Source organism: Microcaecilia unicolor, chromosome 6, assembly GCF_901765095.1.
Source record: "Microcaecilia unicolor chromosome 6, aMicUni1.1, whole genome shotgun sequence".
Taxonomy (NCBI): Eukaryota; Metazoa; Chordata; class Amphibia; order Gymnophiona; family Siphonopidae; genus Microcaecilia; species Microcaecilia unicolor.
The window spans coordinates 139,421,954-139,444,028 of NC_044036.1; the positions used below are offsets into that span (position 1 = coordinate 139,421,954).

At 48.2% G+C, this 22,075-nt stretch overlaps 1 protein-coding gene across 1 annotated transcript in view; it reads right to left on the minus strand.

Annotated features, from left to right (window-relative positions):
* Positions 1–22,075, minus strand: part of PRKAR2A (protein kinase cAMP-dependent type II regulatory subunit alpha) — a 176,663-nt gene that overhangs the window by 97,327 nt on the left and 57,261 nt on the right. Inside the window, exon 2 of the mRNA XM_030208076.1 lies at positions 20,208–20,243. Coding sequence (XP_030063936.1) covers positions 20,208–20,243 — 36 coding nt within the window. The remainder of the gene's footprint in view (positions 1–20,207; positions 20,244–22,075) is intronic.

A 22,075-nucleotide genomic window follows, 5' to 3' on the forward strand; every position in this document is an offset into this window, starting at 1 on the left:
AAAGAGTCTACAGTGGAGTCCCAAGATTAAATAAGAGTGCTTGGTATAAGTGAGAAACAAACGGAGAGGAAAATCCCGCCTCCTAAGTTCCCGTAGACTGGCCCCAAAAAACGATCTCCGTCTGCCAGCTAAACCAGAATCAAGCTCCCTTGCTGAAAAAAGAGCAGCCGAAGACAAGATGGCGGCCTTCCGTAAGTGAAACGGAGAAAAGTGAGGCAAACGCGACGAACCGGCGAAGAAAAAAACGCTGACGCAAACCGCAGGAAGAGACCAAAGAAAACATGTAAACTCGCCAAGGAGCCCCGAGTAATCACACCCCAGCGCTGAGAAGGAACGCATTGCGTGCCCGACCTCACTGAGCTCTCTGTGCGGTTGCCGGCTGAGCTCTAGAAACAACGCTGCGCGCCCCTTTTTTTTTTTTTAAACAAGCTAGCTCCCGCTGCCCAAGCGAGATGGAACAGAGAAAACCAACTGCTGAGGAAGAAAATGACGCGCCAAAAACCCCAGACACCATTATATCCTTCTCTATTTATTTATTTAATTTTTACACAGCTGCCTCTGCTCGTTAGAAGGCTGGGGTTCTCTCTTTTTTTTTTTTTTTTTTTTTTAAAAACAGCTGACCCTGCTCATTACAATTCTGGTGCTCATTAGCCAACTGAGTATTGTCGTCGTCCCCCTTTTTTTTTTTTTTTTTTTTTAAACAACTTGCTCGTTTAAAACGCTGGGGAAGGAAAAAAAAATACTTGTACTTTTAACTTTCCATAGTGGCTGCCTCTCCCAAAGACATACACCTTTCTAAACAAAGGGTAGCCCTTCCCAGCTACGAATGGGAGATGGGGAGGAAGGGGGGAGGGACCCGGGGACACCAGAGTACAACACCCCAGAGGCTGTAAAAGAAAGAAAGGAAAAGAAATCCCTACCTGACCAGTGTCTAACAGAGAATTCCTAGGCACAGAAGAGGTACCATTATTAAACTCTAAAAGAGAAAGATAAAGAGAGAGACTAATGGGCTCGCTTCCTACCTGCTGGAAGACTGAGAAAATACTGAGGCTAAAGTCACATGGCCAGGGCTCCTATTGGCTCTCTAGAGTCAGAGTTTTTTTCTCAGTCTCCACCTGCTGGTAGGCGAGCACACCCATCAGTCCAATCCTGGTCTGGTCCGGAGGGACGCTAAGGAAAATGGCATTAAATACTACTTGGAAGCTTGATTCCATCTTTGTGTTTAATGTAAACCCTGCCCCCCTCCATGGAGGATAGGCTGCTCTTAATTATCCTGGTAATAGATCACTAAATCCTAGAGCTTTTTAGACTGTTTTCTTCTTATATTTGACTGCTTAATTTTATTATGTCATCCATGTTCTCTATGTAACACCAATTGTTATCTTCCAATCTGGAATGGCGAATGCCATAACGGTACATTGTAAGCCACATTGAGCCTGCAAATAGGTGGGAAAGGTAAAATTATGTATCATACCTGATAATTTTCTTTCCATTAATCATAGCTGATCAATCCATAGACTGGTGGGTTGTGTCCATCTACCAGCAGGTGGAGATAGAGAGCAAACTTTTGCCTCCCTATATGTGGTCATGTGCTGCCGGAAACTCCTCAGTATGTCGATATCAAAGCTCCATCCGCAGGACTCAGCACTTAGAGAATTACACCCACAAAGGGACACTCTGCCCAGCTCACCATCGCCGAAACGGGGGAGGGGAATTAACCCAGCTCATCCCCACACAAGTGGGGGAGGGGAATCCGTCCAGCTCATCCCCGCGGAGCAGGGGAGGGACACCACACCCACCAATGCGGGGGGATCTGGCTTATCCTGCAACCGCAACCGCGGGAGGAGCTGACTGACCCTAACACCGCCGAAGCGGGAGGGGTACAAAGCTGCCCTACAGCCGCACGAAGCGGGAGGGAGTGCCGGCAGAATTTAAGTCTCAATCCAGCCCCGTAAAACGGAGGGGAGAGGAATGCAGCAGCTCACTGTAACACAAACTCGTCTCAACTCTTGAAGAATCCAAGTGAAAAAACTTGAACACGAAGTCCTCCTGAAGTAACTGAAGACTAAACTTGAACCTAAAATTCAACCAGAATATAAACAGTACAGATATCTGGGAGGGGCTATGGATTGATCAGCTATGATTAATGGAAAGAAAATTATCAGGTATGATACATAATTTTACCTTCCATATCATCATGCTGATCAATCCATAGACTGGTGGGATGTACCGAAGCAGTACTCACCCAGGGCGGGACATTGAAATCCCTGAACTCAACACTGAAGCTCCAAACCGGGCCTCCGCCCGAGCAGCCACAGTCAAGCGGTAATGTCTGGAGAAGGTATGGGCCGACGCCCAAGTTGCCGCCTTGCAAATCTCTTCCAAGGAGATGGACCCGGCCTCTGCCATCGAGGCCGCCTGAGCTCTAGTGGAGTGGGCCTTCAACTGAATAGGCGGCACCTTCCCCGCGGCCACATAAGCCGCTGCAATGGCTTCCTTGACCCATCTTGCCACTGTAGGCTTAGCAGCCTGCAGACCCTTACGAGGACCTGCAAACAGGACAAACAGATGATCCGACTTCCGGAAATCATTGGTCACTTCCAAGTATCTGATGATGACCCGTCTCACATCCAGATATTTGAGAGCAGAATACTCTTCTGGGTAGTCCTCCCTACGAAAGGAAGGGAGACAGAGCTGCTGACTCACATGGAAGCGAGAAACAATCTTGGGTAGGAAGGAAGGCACTGTGCGAATAGTCACTCCTGCCTCAGTGAACTGCAGAAAAAAAACTCTCGACAAGAGAGTGCCTGGAGCTCGGAAACTCTTCTGGCTGAAGTGATAGCCACCAAAAAGACTGCTTTCAACGTCAGGTCTTTCAGAGATGCCCTCGACAAGGGTTCAAAAGGCGGCTTTGTAAGGCTCTTAGCACCAGGTTGAGATTCCACGCAGGCACCACTGAGTGCAGAGGAGGGCGCAGGTGATTAACTCCCTTTAGGAAACGCACCACATCTGGCTGCAAAGCCAGGGAAGCACCCTTCAGGCAGCCCCTGAAGCAAGCCAGGGCCGCTACCTGGACTTTAAGGGAACTGAGCGACAGGCCTTTCTCCAGACCTTCTTGCAGGAACGCCAGCACTGAAGAAATTGGAGCAGTAAATGGAGAAAGTGAACCTGCTTCACACCACGCTGCAAAGGTACGCCAAACCCTGGCGTAAGCAGTAGAAGTAGAGCGCTTCCTCGCTCTCAGCAGAGTGGCGATGACCTTGTCTGAGAAGCCCTTCTTCCTCAGACTCTGCCGCTCAATAGCCAGGCCGTAAGACCAAAGGGGGAGGGATCCTCCATCACCACGGGACCCTGATGTAACAGGCCCTACTCCACTGGCAGTCGCAGAGGTTCGTCCACTGAGAGCCTGATCAAGTCCGCATACCAGGGACGTCTGGGCCAATCCAGACCCACCAGGATTATCCGGCCCGGATGCTTTGCCACCCGGTCTAGCACCCTGCCCAACATGGGCCAGGGCGGGAACACATAGAGAAGCTCTTGTGTCGGCCACTGTTGGAGAAGAGCATCTACTCCCAGGGATCGAGGGTCCCCTCCTCTGCTGAAAAAGCGCGGCACTTGGCAATTGGCCGATGACGCCATCAGATCTAGGCTCGGCTGGCCCCAGCGCTTCGTGATGTCCAAGAACGCCTGAACAGATAGCTGCCACTCTCCGGGCTCCAAGGTATGGCGACTGAGAAAGTCCGCCTTGACATTCATGACTCCGGCAATGTGGGCCGCTGACAGCTGTTCCAGGTTCGCTTCCGCCCACTGGCATAGATTCATGGCCTCCTTGGCTAGAGGGGCGCTCTTGGTACCTCCCTGGCAGTTGACATAGGCCACAGCCGTGGCATTGTCCGACAGGACCCCTACAGGCTTCAACGCCAGTACCGGGATGAACTCCAAAAGCGCCAACCGAATGGCTCTGAGTTCCAGGAGGTTGATAGACCACTTTACCTCTGCAGGAGACCAGAGCCCCTGCGCTGTCCTTCCCAAGCAGTGGGCTCCCCAGCCCGACAAAGAGGCGTCCGTCGTGACGACAATCCACTCCGGGGTCACCAGAGGCATTCCTGCAGACAACTTGTCTGTCTGCGTCCACCAGCTCAGCGCCTTGCGCACTGCTGGGTCCAACGGAAGGCGCACAGCATAATCCTCCGACATCGGAGTCCAGCGCTGCAGCAGAGAGTGTTGTAGTGGTCTCATATGAGCCCTGGCCCAGGGCACTACTTCCATCGTGGCCGTCATAGAGCCCAACAGCTGCACATAGTCCCAAGCCCGAAGAGGAGAGGCTACTAGGAACTGGTCCATCTGAGCCTGAAGCTTGACAATCCGATTGTCTGGCAGGAACACTCTGCCCACTTGGGTGTCGAATCGAACTCCCAGATACTCCAGGGACTGAGTTGGGCGCAGCTGGCTTTCCTCCCAGTTGATGATCCACCCCAGGGAGCTCAAAGAGCAACCACCCGGTTCACAGCTTTGCCGCACTCTGCATAAGAGGGGGCTCGGATCAACCAGTCGTCCAGATAAGGATGGACTTGTACTCCTTCCTTCCTCAGGAAGGCCGCGATGACTACCATTACTTTGGAGAAGGTCCGCGGAGCAGTAGCCAACCCGAACGGGAGGGCTCTGAACTGGAAGTGTCGGCCCAGTACTGCAAAACGCAGAAAGCGTTGATGAGGAGGCCAGATGGGAATATGCAAGTACGCTTCCTTGATGTCCAAGGATGCCAAGAACTCTCCTGCCTGCACTGCCGCTATAACAGAGCGGAGGGTCTCCATGCGAAAGAGCCTGATTGACCCCTTTGAGGTCGAGGATAGGCCGTACAGAACCTCCTTTCTTTGGTACCACAAAGTAAATGGAGTAACGTCCCTTGCCAAGCTGATTTTCTGGCACCGGAACGACCGCACCCAGGCGGATAAGATTGTCCAAGGTCTGCTGCACTGCCACAGCTTTGACCGGAGACTTGCAGGGAGAGAGTACAAACCCGTCTCTTAAGGGTCGGCAGAACTCTAGCTTGTAGCCGTCTCTGATGACTTCCAGCACTCAAGCGTCTGAAGTTATTGTGATCCACTCGCTCAGAAACGAGGACAGCCGTCCTCCAATCTGCACTGGGGCGTGGACCAAGGCCCCGTCATTGGGTACGAGACCCTAGGGGAGGACCGGAGGGAGCACCTCCGGGACGGCGGTCTCTGCGAAAGGAATGCTGCTTGGGGGAGAATTTCCTCTTGAAGGAAGAGGGGGCAGAGGAGCCCGACCTGCCCGGGCGGTACCGACGGGCTTCCTGAAACCGTCCTCTGGAGGTACCGGGGCGAGCACTAGCCCGAGCCCTGACCTCTGGTAACCTCTTGCCCTTAGACGTGCCGAGATCGGTCACGATTTTGTCCAGCTCGACCCCAAAGAGCAGCTTGCCTTTAAAAGGCAATCTAGCCAGGCGGGATTTAGAGGCGTGGTCAGCTGACCTATGCTTCAGCCAAAGCCACCGCCGCGCAGAGATTGTCTAAGCCATGCCTTTAGCTGAGGCCCTCAAGACATCATACAGCAAGTCTGCCAAATAGGCTAAGCTCGATTCCAGGGCCGGCCAATCAGCCCTCAAGGAATGATCCGAGGGGGAAGCCCGCTGCACCATAGTCAGGCACGCCCTGGCCACATAGGAGCCGCAAACTGAGGCCTGCAAACTTAAAGCAGCCGCCTCAAAGGACGACCTTAAGGCCGCCTCCAATCCTCTGTCTTGGGCGTCCTATAGGGCAGTGCCACCTTCCACCGGCAACGCCGTTTTCTTAGTCACCGCAGTGATTAAAGAAACCACGGTAGGCCACAGATAGGCCTCACGTTCACTTTCAGGCAAAGGATAGAGGCGGGACATAGCCCTAACCACTTTAAGGCTCGCTTCCGGGACATCCCACTGAGCCAAAATTAAGGTGTGCATGGCATCATGAACGTGGAAGGTTCTATGCGGGCGCTTCGTCCCCAGCATAATGGCAGAGCCAACAGGGGCTGAGGGAGAGACGTCCTCCGGAGAGGAAATCTTCAAAATGCCCATGGCCTGCATTAACAGGTTGGGCAAATCCTCTGAGCTAAAGAGCCGCGCTGCAGAGGGGTCATCAGCTCCATCCGAGCGGGGATCCGTCTCCTCCAAGGAATCCGCAAAGGACCGTTGGGAGAACTCAGATACGCTGCCCTCATCTACATCGGAGGAGACAAAGTCCTCCAAGGCCTGGGAATCAACCCGAGGGCGTTTACCTCCAGGGGCCTCAACCTCTTTACCAGACGAGGGAGCAGGGGCAGCGTTTTGCATAAGGAAGGCCTGATGCAGCAGCAAAACAAACTCGGGGGAGAAACCCCGCATACTGTGCACTTCCGCAGCCTGGGCTACAGCCCTAGATGCACCCTCAACCGGCGCTCGCAAGAGCGGGGGAGAGACATGCTGCGCATCCAAGATGGAGTTCGGCGCGACACTCCACGAAGGAGCCGCGCGGGAAGAACGGCGCTTAACTTTAGCCGCTTTTGTGCCGTCGCCCAAATTAAGGGCGTTCATGGCATCAATGTCTCCCACCTCAAGGGCGGCCCAAGAAGAAGCCGTCCGAGCCGCGTGGCCGGCCAATATGGCGGAGGCGAGCCGCGGGGGATGGGCGTTTATGGCGGGAAAACCGCCACACCGGAGGAAGGACCGGGACACTCATCGGTCACGAAACTGTCACCCAACAAGGGCGAATCAGACTTTAAGACCCCCGCATCCCCTCTGGAAGCGCACACGCGATCCGGGGAGCGACTCTTTGTGCCCTCGCCCTCCGACACCATAGGCCACGTGGAGACCAATCGGGGAACCCCCTGCCCGCTATAAAAGGTAAAAATTACCTGCTGTCCGCTACGAGCTGTAACGAACTGGTGTCCCAGTGAGTAGCTGCAATAAACGTTTAAATAAACGTCGAAATAAACGCCTAAGGACGTTCAAAATTTTTTATTTTTTTTTTTTTTAAACGGAGCCAGCGGGAGGGGGGAGAAAAGGAGGGACCTGGCGCCACCAGGTTTGCACTTGCTCAAGAAGAGCCCTCAACCCCAGGCACTCAACAAAACCTAAAAATTAGGCTTGGAGGCCTAGCCAGAGCTGCTGCTGTGTGTGACCACCACCTGCTGAGATAGAGAACATACTGAGGAGTTTTCGGCAGCACATGACCACATATAGGGAGGCAAAAGTTCGCTCTCTATCTCCACCTGCTGGTAGATGGACACAACCCACCAGTCTATGGATTGATCAGCATGATGATATGGAAATGTGGGATACAAATGCAAATAAATAAATAAATAAAAAGGGAAAATTAGGTTCTTACCGTGATAATTTTCTTTCCTTTAGTCATAGCAAATGCAGCCATTACAGATGGGTTGTGTCCCTCAACCAGCAGAGGGAGATAGAGAGCACACTTTTTTCAGTGCCTCATACTAGCTTGCTCCACTGCCTCTCTTCAGTATTTGAAGCTTCCAAAGCAGTATGGCAAACCGCAATGGGAATAACATGAGCTTTCCTCACAGCGAACGATGGCCCTACAACAAAGGGCATAAACTCAGAATGGAGGGAATGAAACATCCTCCCGGAGGGCATAAACTCATCCTCCACTGAGACATAACTGGAGAGAATAAACTCATCCTCCCGGAGGGAATAAACTCATCCTCCAAAACATGAAACTGGAGGGAATTAAGTCATCCTCCTTTAATTGAACAAGAATCCTGAAGACTGTTTTCCGACTTTCTCCCAATGGCGGAATCTCCAGGAAACATGAACAGAACCTGAAATAGATTTACAGCAGATAGCAATCAGACAGGGAGGGATCATGGCTGCATCTGCTATGACTAAAGAAAAGACAATTATCACGGTAAGAACCTAATTTTCCCTTGTCATCAAGCAGATGCAGCCATTACAGATGGGATGTATCAAAGCAATCCCTAGATAGGGTGGGAACAAGCCACACCACGCGTCAGCACTCGCGCTCCAAAATGTGTGTCCCTCCTGGCAGCCACATCCAGCCTGTAATGTCGGGCAAAAGAGCTTAGAAGCCCATGTTGCTGCACTACAAATCTCTTGAAGACAGAGTGCTCCAGTTTCAGCCCAAGAAGAGGAAATTCTATTGCCAGAGGGCAATAGTGGCTTTAGACGCTGGAGACCCTCTGCGAGGACCTGATAGCAAAACAAACAGATGATCAGAGGTCCTGAAAGAGTTAGTAACTCGCAGATACTGCAGCAGAGTCCTGCGCACGTCCAACAGGTGCAATTGCCCAAAAGATTCTGGAAACTCCTCCTCGACAAAGGAGGGCAATAAAATAGGTTGGTTTAGGTGAAACGCTGAAACCACCTTAGGCAAGAAGGAAGGCATGGTCCGAACCGTGACCCCAGACTCTGAAAATTGCAGAAAAGGGTCTCTACAGGACTGCGCCTGGAGCTCTGACACCTGTCTCGCCAAAGTAATGGCCACTAAAAAGATGGCCTTCAGTGTCAAATCTGTCTCTGAAGCACGCCTAAGCGGTTCAAAGGGAGCAACCTGAAGGGCTTTCAGCACTAGCCCCAGGTTCCAAGCTGGACAAGGTGCACACACGGGAGGACGGAGCCGAAGCACCCCTCTAAGAAACCGTGCCACATCTGGATGAGCAGCTAAAGACACGCCTTCAACCCTGCCACGCAGGGAGGCCGATGCTGCCACTTGCACCCGCAGGGAATTATAGGCCAAGCCTTTTTGTACACCATCCTGAAAAAAGTCCAGAATCGGCGAGACAGGAGCCCGCAGGGGTGTGATCTCTTTGGAAGCACACCAGACTTCAAACTGGCGCCAAATCCTGGCATAAGCCACGGAAGTGGAACGCTTGCGATCCTGCAGGAGAGTGGTAATTACTTTATTGGAATAGCCTTTGTCTCTCAATTGCGCCCTCTCAATCGCCAGGCCATAACACCAAATCAGCCGGCGTCCTCCATGGTCACCGGACCCTGTGACAACAGGTTGGGAACCAGAGGTAACTGAAGGGGATCCTCTACAAGCTTCTGTCGGAGGTCCGCATACCAAGGCCTCCTGGGCCAATCCGGGGTGACAAGAACCACTTCTCCTGGATGCAGCCGAATCCGCAGGAGCACTCGCCCTATCAAGGGCCACGGAGGGAGCACATACAGTAGGCCCGAAGGCCAGGGTTGAGCAAAGGCATCCAACCCCGCCGAGCGAGGATCTCTCCGTCTGCTGAAAAAGCACGAGACTTTGGAATTGATGCTTGTCGCCATTAGATCCATCACGGGCTTGCCCCACTTGGCACATATCTGCAGGAATACTTCGTCTGCAAGTTCCCACTCCGCTGGATCGATCTGATGCCTACTTAGAAAATCGGCTTGCACGTTGCTCTGACCTGCAATGTGAGCTGCCGACAGAAACTGTAGATGCAGCTCGGCCCAGTGGCAAATTTGTTCGGCCTGCGTGGCTAGAGCTCTGCATTGAGTGCCGCCTTGTCGATTTATGTAGGCCACTGCTGTCGTGTTGTCCGACATCACTCTGACAGCCAATCCTTCCAGGGTCACTTGAAAGGCCAGAAGCGCCTGAAACACCGCTTTCAACTCTAGGTAGTTGATGGACCACTCCGACTCCTCGGGTGTCCATAGACCCTGGGCATGCTTCCCCTTGCAATGTACACCCCAGCCTTTCAGGCTGGCATCTGTCACCACTAGGCACCAATCGGGGAGCACCAGCGGCATTCCTCACCGCAGCATGCTGTCTGAGAGCCACCACTCCATACTGAGTCGGGCCGCAGGGAGCCAAGAGAGTCTGCATTGATAATCCTGAGATACTGGAGACCATCTTTGGAGTAGAGCATACTGTAGAGGTCTCAGGTGCGCTCTCGCCCAGGGCACCAGTTCCATCGTGGCTGTCATCGATCCAAGCAGCTGGACAATGTCCCAAGCTCGTGGGCGAGGCATCCTCAGGAGCACACGGACCTGATTCTGAAGCTTGCACCGCCTTTGCTCGGGTAGGTACACATAACCCAAGGCTGTGTCGAACCTGGCCCCCAAATATTCTAGAGACTGCGAGGGAGTCAGGTGACTTTTGGCCAAATTGACGACCCAGCCTAGAGATTGAAGTACTGAGACCACTCTGGCTGTTACATGCTGACTCTCTGCAGCAGAGTTTGCTCGAATGAGTCAGTCGTCCAGGTACAAGTGAACCCGAATACCCTCTCGCCTTAGAAAGGCAGCTACTACCACCATTACCTTGGAAAAGGTTCGGGGAGCTGTGGCGAGGCCAAAAGGCAAAGCCCGGAACTGGAAATGCTTTCCCATCACCGCAAACCTCAGAAACTTCTGGTGCGGGGGCCAAATTGGTATGTGCAAGTAAGCTTCTTTCAGATCCAGAGACGTGAGAAACTCTCCTGGCTGTACCGCAGCAATGACAGAGCGCAGGGTTTCCATGTGAAAATGTCTCACTCTCAGGGACTTGTTTAATTCTTTTAAGCCCAGAATAGGGCAAAAACACCCTCCTTTTTGCGGCACCACAAAGTAGATGGAGTAGCGGCCGCAGCCATATTCGGCGGGAGGTACCGGGAACACGGCCCCTATCTGAATCAGACCTTGAAAAGTCTTCTCTCCCGCCACCCATTTGGCGGCAGAACCGCATCGGGACTCCACAAACACGTCTCTTACTGGGACGTTGAATTCTATTCTGTAGCCATCTCTGATCAGGTCCAGAACCCACTGATCTGAGGAAATATTGGCCCACTCCTCGGCAAAGAGGGAAAGACGTCCTCCGATGACAGGAAGCGAGGAGGGGGCCGGCGCACCATCATTGAGAGGGTCGCCCCTGAACTCCAGGCCTAGAGTCGATGGCTGCGGAACGTTTGTCCGAGCGAAAGGAGTTCCTCTGCTGAAAATGGGCACGAGAAGTGAACCCAGCAGAACGCCCCGGGCGGTACCTTTGAGCTTCACGGAAGCGAGGTCTGTAAGAGGAGTGGACCGCCGCACCCTTAGAGGAAGGCCTCGGCCTATCTTCGGGCAAGCGCTGGGGTTTAGCCTCACCCAGGCCCTTCACAATTTTCTCCAACTCCTCACCAAAAAGGAGAAGGCCTTGAAAGGGCAACTTCACCAACCTTTGCTTAGAGGCCATGTCCGCCGCCCAATGCTGTAGCCAAAGAAGACGGTGAGCTGCCACTGCTACTGCCATGTGTTTAGCCGAAGCTCTGACAATATCATAAAGGGCGTCAGCAAGAAAGGAAAAGGCCGACTCCATCCGCGGAGCCACATCTGAAAAGGGCTCTGCTCCATCACCGGGCTGTTCCACTGCCTGTTGCAACCAAGCCAGGCAGGCTCTAGCAGCACAACTGCATGCAGACGCCTGAATAGTGAGACCTGCAATTTCAAATGACCGTTTAAGTGCTGATTCCAGTCTACGGTCTTGAATATCCTTCAGGGCAACACCTCCTTCAACAGGGAGAGTAGTTCTCTTTGTCACAGCTGTGACTAGGGCATCCACTTTAGGCATAGCAAAGCGAGCCATATGCTCCTCACTCAGAGGGTATAATTTGCCGCATAGCCCTGGAAACTTTCAAAGGTCCCTCGGGGTCAGCCCATTGAGCCGAAATAAGCTCTTGGATGGAGTCATGCAAAGGAAAGGCTCGAGCAGGCTTTTTGGTACTAGCCATCCTAGGATTCACAGAAGAGGCTGTGCCACTGGCAGGGTCCTCAATAGAGAGAGCCTGCAGGGCATCAGAAATAAGCGCTGGCAGCTCATCACGGTGGAAAATCCTCACCGCGGAGGGATCGTCCAGATCCTGAGTCACTTCTGCACCAGACTCTGGCTCCTCAGACCATGAAGGCCTGCCAGAGTCCTCGAATCCTCGCAGCCCGACCACGGGGGGGAGGGGGGGGGAATGGAGGTGCAGCACTCTCTGAAGGGGAAAGAGCCCTTCTGCGCTTCATATTCTGCCAATTATCAGGGAATAACGCCTCAGAGGGCATACCCAGGCTAGAATCCACAGGGGGGGGGGGGGGCATTAGAAGAGGCCCCTGCAGGGCTTTGTGGGAGAGCTCTTTTTTTTTTTTTTTTTTTTTTTTAAGTTTTAACATTTTACAAGCATATCTTGCAACAAGAAAAATCGGATGAACAGAAAGAAAAATTTTTTTTAAAGAAAAATATAATTTTTAAAGCAATATTTCTTCCAGTCCGATATAAGTCCACTATGGGGAGTTCAAAAATTTACAAACATTGTTGAAGTGAAGAAGTTAAGGAAATATTACAGTACAACTTGTAGGCCAGACGAATTCTGGACACAAACATTTATATCAAACATTAACAACAGGTGGGGCCACTGCTCCATCTGTCTTCCTAGATGTTATAAACAACTCCAATTAGGATGGATCAAAAAAGGAAAATTTCTCATTACAGTATGAAATTTGACACTTGCAGGGAAATTTAAGGAAAAAAGTAGCTCCCAGGTTAATCACTTCTTGCTTCTTTTGTAAGAATTTTCTCCGGCGCAGCTGTGTTTCCCTTGATACATCCGGGAATATATTGATTTTTAACCCCTTAAATATTTTAATTTGATTTTTATAGAAAAGCCTCAGTATCCATTGTTTGTCTGGTAGTAGGGCTACAGTTGCCACCAGTGTAGCTGGCAGCACTAGTTCTGTGTCTGAGCTTTCCAAAAGAACAGAAACATCTATGGGTTGACTCTCTTGCTGCTGTAATTTCAAAGAAGGAATATAAAATACTTGTGTAAAAGGAGGCATATTTTCTTCATTTATCTGAAGAATTTGCTTTAAATACAGATTTAGCATTTCTTTTGGCGCTATACTTGACATGTATGGAAAGTTTATAAAGCGCAAGTTATTATTTCTGGTAAAATTTTCCATAATTTCCACCTTCCTTCTCAAATTAGCCAAATCTCTTAACATTACGTTTTGAATTTCTTGAGTCTGTTTTATTTCCTTTGCTTGATTTTCCACCTGTGCCTTTAATCCTTTTACCTTATCTTGAACTTCAGCAACATCTTGTTTAAGGGTTTGTATCTGTGGTATAGCTTTGCCCAAATCTACAATCAAATTCCAAAGGCAGTCCAGTGTAACTTCAGGGGGTTTACTTTGAAATAAATCAAGTGAAAAAGTTCGTACCTCCGATTGTTGTGAAGAAAGTCCTATCCCCCGTAGGAGAGTTTCCACCTTCTACAGATATTCCGGGCTGTGTAGTTACCGCTCCTTCCTGATCTCCATTTGCCCTCGGTCTTCCTTCGTCCTTCTCCCCTTCCTGGTGTGGATTAGGAGACGCCGATAGTGAAGGGGCAGGCCTACTTTGTCCTGGAGGTGGTGGAGGCGTTCGAATGTCGGGGCTTAAGGAGACTTCCAGCTCTAGAGATCTCAGCGAGCCTTCAACCGCAGCAGGGATATTCAGCGAGCCGCTCACCGGCGTACTAGTGTCCTGATGTGCCCGCTGTATAAAAGTATCAATCGGGCCGCTTCGAGCAGGGGTTCCCAGGAGCTGGTGGGCAACAGCAGCCGCCTTCCCCCGCCGCTTCGGCATTTTAGAAGAATTTAGTGGCGCTTAACCAAAGAGCCAATAAGTATATGAAGAAAATTACAGGAGCTCAAAAAATGCGTCTGACCTACACGGCGGCCATTTTGAACTGTGGGAGAGCTCTTTTAAGCATGTATGCTTTATGCATAAATAAGACAAATCAGGGGAGAAACACTCACCCTGGGCACCCGGATCTCTGCCGGGGCTAGTAGCTCTCATATCAGCCTCACTCTGAGGCCTCCCCCTGGGCTCAGGACTCTCCGTCTCAGCGGAGGTCACGCCTTGTGGTAAATTCAAAATGGCGTCCGCTGCCAGCTCAGAGCGTGAAGAATCGTCGCTCGCCATGCTCGAGCCAGCTCTAACGTCTGAACAGCACGATTTACAGAGCCCCGCTGCTGATCTGCACTTACCACACTTGGAACAGCGCTTTACTGTCTCCGCAGCCATCGCCGAAAACGGCAGTAAAATTCAATATGGCAGTTTGCGCCAAATCGCCCCAATCGCGGGCCCACCCCGGAGGAGTCAGAAAACCTCACTGGACCGAGTATCACAGCTCCGGTCCCACAGAAAAGGCAAGGAAAAACCTCTGTTCCTTTTTTTTTTTTTTTTAACGCTATGAGGAAAGAAGAGGTAAATAGAACTCCGGAGGCTCAGGTGAGTGGGAAAGGCAGGGAAAGGGCGAACCTATGTGCCTGCATCCACTGTTGGTGGGGAAGGACAGGGAAAACTAAGCAATGTGTCCACATCCACGGAGGTATGGGTAAGGCAGGGAAAGGGCGAACCTATGTGCCTTTAAAGTGAAGCTGCTATAGCCTCCAACACCCCTGCTAACAACTGGCAAAAGCACAGGAGCAACCTCCAGGCAGATTTTAGATGAAGCTCGAAGAAGCTGCAGCCACTCTGCTAGGGGAGATAGAGAATACTGAAGAGAGGCAGTGGAGCAAGCTGGTATGAGGCACTGAAAAAAGTGTGCTCTCTATCTCCCTCTGCTGGTTGATAGACACAACCCATCTGTAATGGCTGCATCTGCTTGATGACAAGGAAGATGCACTTTTTTTTTCCAAGAGTACAACTGATATGTCCTATTTAAGGATTTCTTCTAGAGAAAACCCAAACACTATAATGAAATATTTTGTCCTCTGATAAATGGAACACAGTTTATTAAATACACACGCACTACAGTATCAATCCAAACTATCTTCCCGTATTCTAATTTGTTTAGTTGATGACTGTGATTTTGCCATATTTTAAGTGGGCTGCTGTACTGAATACTTCTAAACTATTAGTAGAAAGGCAGCACTGGCAGTGCCAAGATGTGAAATGTTGCCTACGCAGAGGTACCCTAGCAATGTGCTCTGTGTCACAAACATACAATTAGCAAAAGAAACTGTCTGAATCAGGAAATTCTTCAGTAGACTATCCCAATAGAATTCAAAGGTTCAAGCTTATTTTTCTTAAACACAAGCAAACACATGGCTACTGTTAGGCAACGGGCTTCAAAGTTTTGAGAAAATGCTTTAAAAAATACAAAACAATTTATTGTAAGCTAACAACTGTGCAACAATTGCAGGCTTATGCAGCAATTACATACTTACATTTGTTCTACAAACATATCTTAATGAATTCATATTCATGGATGACAACATCTACACACATTCCCAAGCCTGGCGTTCTAGAACTCAAAATCATGCTGTGTACTTCAAAGGACACCACCAAATTTCAGACATTCACTACAACTGCCAGTTCCCACTGACAGTAGGAGACCTACAGCGAGTGTGTTCAGCTCCCTAAAAGGAGGTGGGTGGGTGGGTTTTAGAGGAAGAAACTGCAAGTAATTCTCCTTTCTCCAAAGGAGAGTTTTTCAATGATTCACAAGAACACAGGTTAACAAGACAAAAAAAAAAATCTCCCAATAGGGAAACAAAATAGAACATAATATACAACCAAAAATTAAAAAAAAAAAAAAAATACTGCTTCACATTTTACCAGCAATAGCACAGGAGGTCCTATAGAAAATAACCAGAGCCCTCCGAAAGCCTACGAAAAAAGGGGCTGCAGCAGCAAAATACTGCAGGACATAAAATAGCCACCATTCCTATTAATAACATGGATCGCAGATCCCAATGCCTCCATGCAGGGAACCTGGAACATGCCCCAGCTGCCCCCCTCCCCTACTGGGCCATTTCTGAAATTGGAAACAGTCTATCACAGGAGGTACAGAGAGCTGAGCTGTCAGCTCTTACAGGCAGAACAGTGTCTGCCAGGCAAACTTGCCTGCCTGCTCGGGACAACTCAGACCCAAGGCTCCAGCATCTCAGCCATCTCCCTGCTCACTTGGATGTGCTCCAAATACGTTGTACTTTCTTTTCCAAGGATGCAAAAGACGACTTTTTTTTAAACAGCTCTATTCCCTGCACCAAGATAAAGCTGAAGCAGGCAAAACTAATAAAACTACCCGAAGGCTGCAGAGGAGCCCAAGGAAATAACACCCAAACAGGGCAAAGAGGAATAGGGGATGGTAACCTGCCTCTGGCAGGCATCATGGCTCTGAGCCAACGCCTCACCCAATGGCCACTAAGCAATACAACGGGGTGGAGCAGAGTCAAGCTCTGCGTTCAACCAGGTCTGGTCCGGCACGAACCTGGGAGTAGCTGTTAGACTCAACCTAACTGTGCGGCCATAGCAAGCAGATCAGAGACATAGGCCAGGGCCAGGAGCACCAGCCTGAGAGACATACCATCTGCTAGAGATAGAAAAAAATACTTTTCCTCTCAGCCCCAGACCTTATACCAATGAGGTTACTGGAAAGGTCAGTTTTTTCTCTACCTCCATCTGTTGGTAGGAGGGGATCATCACCCCATTTTTCAAAAATGTGCAGCTGATGCTAAGTATTTTTTTATGGCATCTTTCTCTCTCTCCTTCTCTAATTGCTGGTCCTTTAATATATGGCTTACCAATAGTCAGTACAAGTTCTAGGAGTTGTGTTGGATTATGCCCTTACTTTCAATTTACAAATATCAAATGTGTCCAGGAAATGCTTTTGTGCACTTAAACAGATCCATAAGGGTACAGAAGAACAAGAAACCTCACAGAAAAAATATCACAAAGGAAACAGTGCAGGTGACTCAATGAAACGATGATGCTGTATGTGGTCTTAGAAGGTTTACTGATCAACACAACGAATTGGTATGGCTTCTGGTTCTGAATTCAAACAGTTGCTACGAGACTGAAGCATATCCAAAGTAATTTAGCTTGAAATATATACAGCAAATGACATCTACCTCTCATCTATACAACACAGGAAGACTCCTGAGGCAAGCTGATGGGCCGAAAAACAGCTGTGTTGATCATAGAGTAGTTATTGTTGATCAATAAACCTTCTAGACCACATACAGCATCATTGTTTCATTGAGTCACCTTTGCTTAAACAGATCCATTCCATACATTCTTTTATTGATTTTCAGTCTCTGTAGATTTTATTTTTGGCTCTTGTAATCTCATAAATTGGATTACTGCCAACTCTCTTTACCCTGGGATTACTACTTATCGTATGAAAAGACTTCAACCTATGCAAAATACTTCCATTAACATTATCAATAGAAATCAAACAAAATAAAACATGGAAAAGAAAATAAGATGATACCTTTTTTATTGGACATAATACATTTCTTGATTAGCTTTCGAAGGTTGCCCTTCTTCGTCAGATCGGAAATAAGCAAATGTGCTAGCTGACAGTGTATATAAGTGAAAACATTCAAGCATTACTATGACAGTCTGACAGGGTGGGAGGAGGGGGGTGGGTAGGAAGTATGCATGGGGACATCAAAGCATATCATTGATATTCTAACAGGATGGGTGTGGATAGGTGAGGGGAGGCTGATCAACAGAGACATACAGCTTTATGGTTTATAATGGGCTAGGAACCCCAGAGTCTTGTTAAGTCCTTTCTGTTGGGTGTTAAAATATTCAATCATTCTGACTTCAAAGGTCTTACGTTCTTGTATGGTTTTAAAGTTACCTGGTCCTGTAAAATGTTGACCAACAGGCGTGGGAACCCTACTGGCACCAGTATTGTTCATGTGATGTCTATGTAAATTGAATCTTGTCTTAAGCATCTGGCCTGTTTCTCCAATATAGCATCCTTCGTTACATTTTTTACACTGAATGATATATACCACATTGGAAGATGAGCAAGTGAAAGATCCCTTTATGTTGAATATCTTTCCTTTGTGGATGACTTTGGGGTCCTGTGAAATATTTTGGCATAGTTTGCAACTGGATAAATTACAGGGAAGTGTGCCCTTCTGTTCCTTTTCAGTCTGTGATGGAAGTTTACTTCTGATTAGCTTGTGTTTTAAATTGGGTGGCTGTCGGAAGGCCAGTACTGATGGGGATGGGAATATCTCTTTCAGTAATTCATCCTCCTGGAGTATAGGTTGTAGATCTCTCATGATTTTCCTCAGTTTTTCCAGCTCTGGATTGTATGTCACTACAAGGGGGATTCTGTCTGTGGATTTTTTCTCCTTGTACTGTAGCAGATTCTCCCTGGGTGTTTTGAGGGAGGAGGCAATATTCTTGGAGATTATTTTGGGGTTGTAGCCTGTTTGAAGGATGCAGTCAGGCTTTTAAGGTGTCTGTCTCTGTCCCCTGGGTCAGAGCAGATATGGTGGTATCTTGTGGCTTGGATGTAAATGATGGATCTTTTTGTATGTGAAGGATGGAAGCTGGAGTTGTGGAGGTAGCTACATCTGTCTGTGGGTTTCTTGTATATAGATGTTTGTATACAGCCATCACTGATTGAGATCGTGGTGTCCAAAAAATTGACTTTTTCTGGGGAGTAGTCAATTTTGAATCTGATTGTAGGATGGTATGTATTGAAGGCAGAATAAAATTGTTTCAGAGTTTCTTCACCCTCCGTCCAAATCATAAAAATGTCATCGATGTACCGGTAGTATTTTAGAGGTTTGGTCTGGTGTGTATTCAGAAATGTCTCTTCCAGCTCAGCCATAAAAAGGTTGGCATATTGGGGTGCTGTCCTGGTGCCCATCACAGTGCCCATTATTTGCAGATAGATATCATTGTTAAAGCGGAAGTAGTTGTGAGTTAAAATGAATTTGATTAATTTTGTAATAGTTTCTGGTGAGTATTGATGGTCCAGTGTGGATTTTTTTAGGAGTCTTCCACATGCAGCTATGCCATCCGCATGTGGAATGTTGCTGTATAGTGATTAAAACCATACAAGAACGTAAGACCTTTGAAGTCAGAATGATTGAATATTTTAACACCCAACAGAAAGGACTTAACAAGAATCTGGGGTTCCTAGCCCATTATAAACCATAAAGCTGTATGTCTCTGTTGATCACCCTCCCCTCACCTATCCACACCCATCCTGTTAGAATATCAATGATATGCTTTCATGTCCCCATGCATACCTCTTACCCACCCCCATCCTCCCACCCTGTCAGACTGTCATAGTAATGCTTAAATGTTTTCACTTATATACACTGTCAGCTAGCACATTTGCTTATTTCCGATCTGAGGAAGAAGGGCGACCTTCGAAAGCTAATCAAGAAATGTATTAAGTTATGTCCAATAAAAAAGGTATCATCATATTTTCTTTTCCATGTTTTATTTTGTTTGATTTCTATTGATAACCTTAAGAGTGGACTAACACGGCTACCACACTCCTCCATTAACATTCAATTTAATAAACAAAAGTTTGATCATGTTATACCCCTCTTAAGGGCAGTGGCTTCTGGTTATTTATCACATTCCTTTTAAGATTATAATAATTATTCATCAAGTTTTCCATTGTTCATTTTTAATGCTTTGATAACATTTTCTGTCTCAGGTGTTGCTTTTGGCTCACCAATATTATTTATTCCCCTACACTTTAAAGATTAGATTTTACACATGAATCTTGTTTTTCAGTTGTCACTCCCACTGTATGAAACAATTGCTCCTTTTTCTGAACACAAGTTATCCAAAAATTTAAATCTCAATTAAAGGCATTTTTAATTATGTTAGGCCTTCCCTAATGAGACTTAATGTTCTTGCCTTTATGGCTGGAGCAGTTATGGTGAAGCTGGTACATACACAGTGTGTTATGTTTTTTCCCTCCCATTATGTGATTTTATGGTTTTATATATTAGAAGCTATTTTGTTATTTCCTTTTATTTTTATGTCTTCTTTTCTAATTTATGTCTGTCCTGGTCTTTTTACTTATTATCCCCTTCTCCTTTTAATTCAACATTATGTAAACAGCTGAGATTTTAATTACAGTGTACGGTATATCAATGAATTTGAACCTTCAGTCACTGTTCAATTGTGACACCTACTGGCCAAAATTACAGCCCATATTAGAAGGGTTCTATATTCTCTCCAACTTGTGCTTGAGTCCATCAATCTGTTCTAACCAAAGGGTATGCAGCAAAAATCTTGTGATTTGAGCATATAGGCCAGACAGACCCTGTGGGACTGATGGGATGTGCCTGCCTTATGTGGTTCAAACTGCAAGATGTCCTCAGTACACCCCACAGTTAGCATATGGGTGGCACACTCCCAGAGGAGAAAATTACTCTGCTAAAAAATATTAGTTCATAATAAAATGTAAATGTATGTTTAAAAAGTAGGTTTAAGGAGTACCTGAAACTCTTCTGCTGAATCTGTTGATAACTGGTGCTGTAAAAAATAAAATAATAATAATTAGTTTATATAGTACATACATAAAGTAGTATGATTGTTGTGCTAGTCCACAAATATCTACTATAATAAAACGCACCTCCAATGTTCTGAAGCTGACGCCGTGGCTTCAGGGTTCGTAAGTCTGTAAGGGTGTCACATCTCTCTATGCCCCGCCCTCGCGTCAAAACGTGATGACGTCGAGGGGGGAACAGTGACACCTCCACAACTTGCATGGGAAAAAGTTCAGATGCACTTTAAAAACCACCCACAGCAGGTCGCCTTTACATATGTGCAGGTCAGATACTTATAAGTAGCAACTGCTGTACTCTATAGGCTGCTTTACACGTGCGAACGACGCTTCAAGCTTAAAAAACAACAAACATAAAACACGCATACAAAATGCTTTCAGTGAGGTACAATATCGGCCCTCCCTCTCCCGCACACTTGGAAGGCGGGGTCACTAACTATATAGTCGCTCAGCGCTCACTTTAGTCTCCAAACAATAAAAAAAACCACAGAAAGTAGAGCTAAGAAGCAGGAACACTAAAAATAAAACGCACCCTCAACATCCTAAAGCTGACTCCGTGGCTTCAGTGAAGCAGGGTTCGTAAGTACGTAACGGTGAAGCCATCCAACTCACCATGTCTCTCTGCCTCGCCCTCGCATCAAAACGTGATGACGTCGAGGGCGGGTAATGAGAAAAGAAAACAAAACAGCACTTATCACCATCTCTCTCTGAGCCCCACTCTCGTGTCAAAACGTGATGACGTCGAGGGCAGGTGATGAGGGAAAAAAAAAAAAAAAAAAGAGGACTTCTATCGGCCTCCAAGATTCGCCCCACTCGCGTCCCGACTCCCCGCAACAAGCGCGCGCCCTCAAACAATTGTGCAACTTGCGTGCTCACACCAACCGTGGCTGCACACCGCCTACCCTCAACTCTGTCTCGCACACTGCACTGGCTGTCCTTTTGCGCACTCAGGTACTCATCCGATGGTTTACAACTACGCAAACAATTATGTAACAGCTGTAGCTGAAGGACAGCGGCATACGGGGAGACAACACCAGGAGGCAAACTTTATCCTGGTGAGTGCCCACACTATCACACATACATGCCAGAGAAGCAGCAGATCAAAGATCAATATTCAGGTTTCTAAAAGGATCAGTGCAGCACTAGGGCAGACCTTTAAAGAACAGAACTCTACCCATTGATGTTCAAATATCTCCATAGGGGTTCAGTTTACACAAAACTCTCACCCACCCCCACCCCCACCCACCAACTCTACAAGGGACAATCAACAGACAGACATACATTCCTTCAAACCCCCCCCCCCCCCAAACAACACTCCCAACCCCCTTAATACACAAACTCTACCAAGGAAATTCAATATATCTCTCTCTGACTCACACCCACAGCACCCACACAAAAAACACAAACACATACACTGATGCAGAACAACACTACCATCCCCCCCCCCCCCCCCCATGAATGGCAACCCCGATTGGTCATGCAACTCACACACTCCCAACCAAATCAATACCCCCCCTTTCCGATACGGGCCTAAGGAAAGGAATGTTCAGGGGAACAAAGGCAATTGCCCCCCCTCCAAACACTCTCACACACACATGCCGCTACCCTCTCCCCCCCCCCCCCCCACATCATACACAAACTCTGTCACCACCCCCACCCCATCATACACAAACTCTCCAAGAGACAATCACCATCTTTCTGTCTGACAGACACACATTCCTTCCACCCCCCCCCCCCCCCACAACATACTACACACACTGTGCCATGGAGAAACAGCATCTCTTTCTCTCTCACTCACACC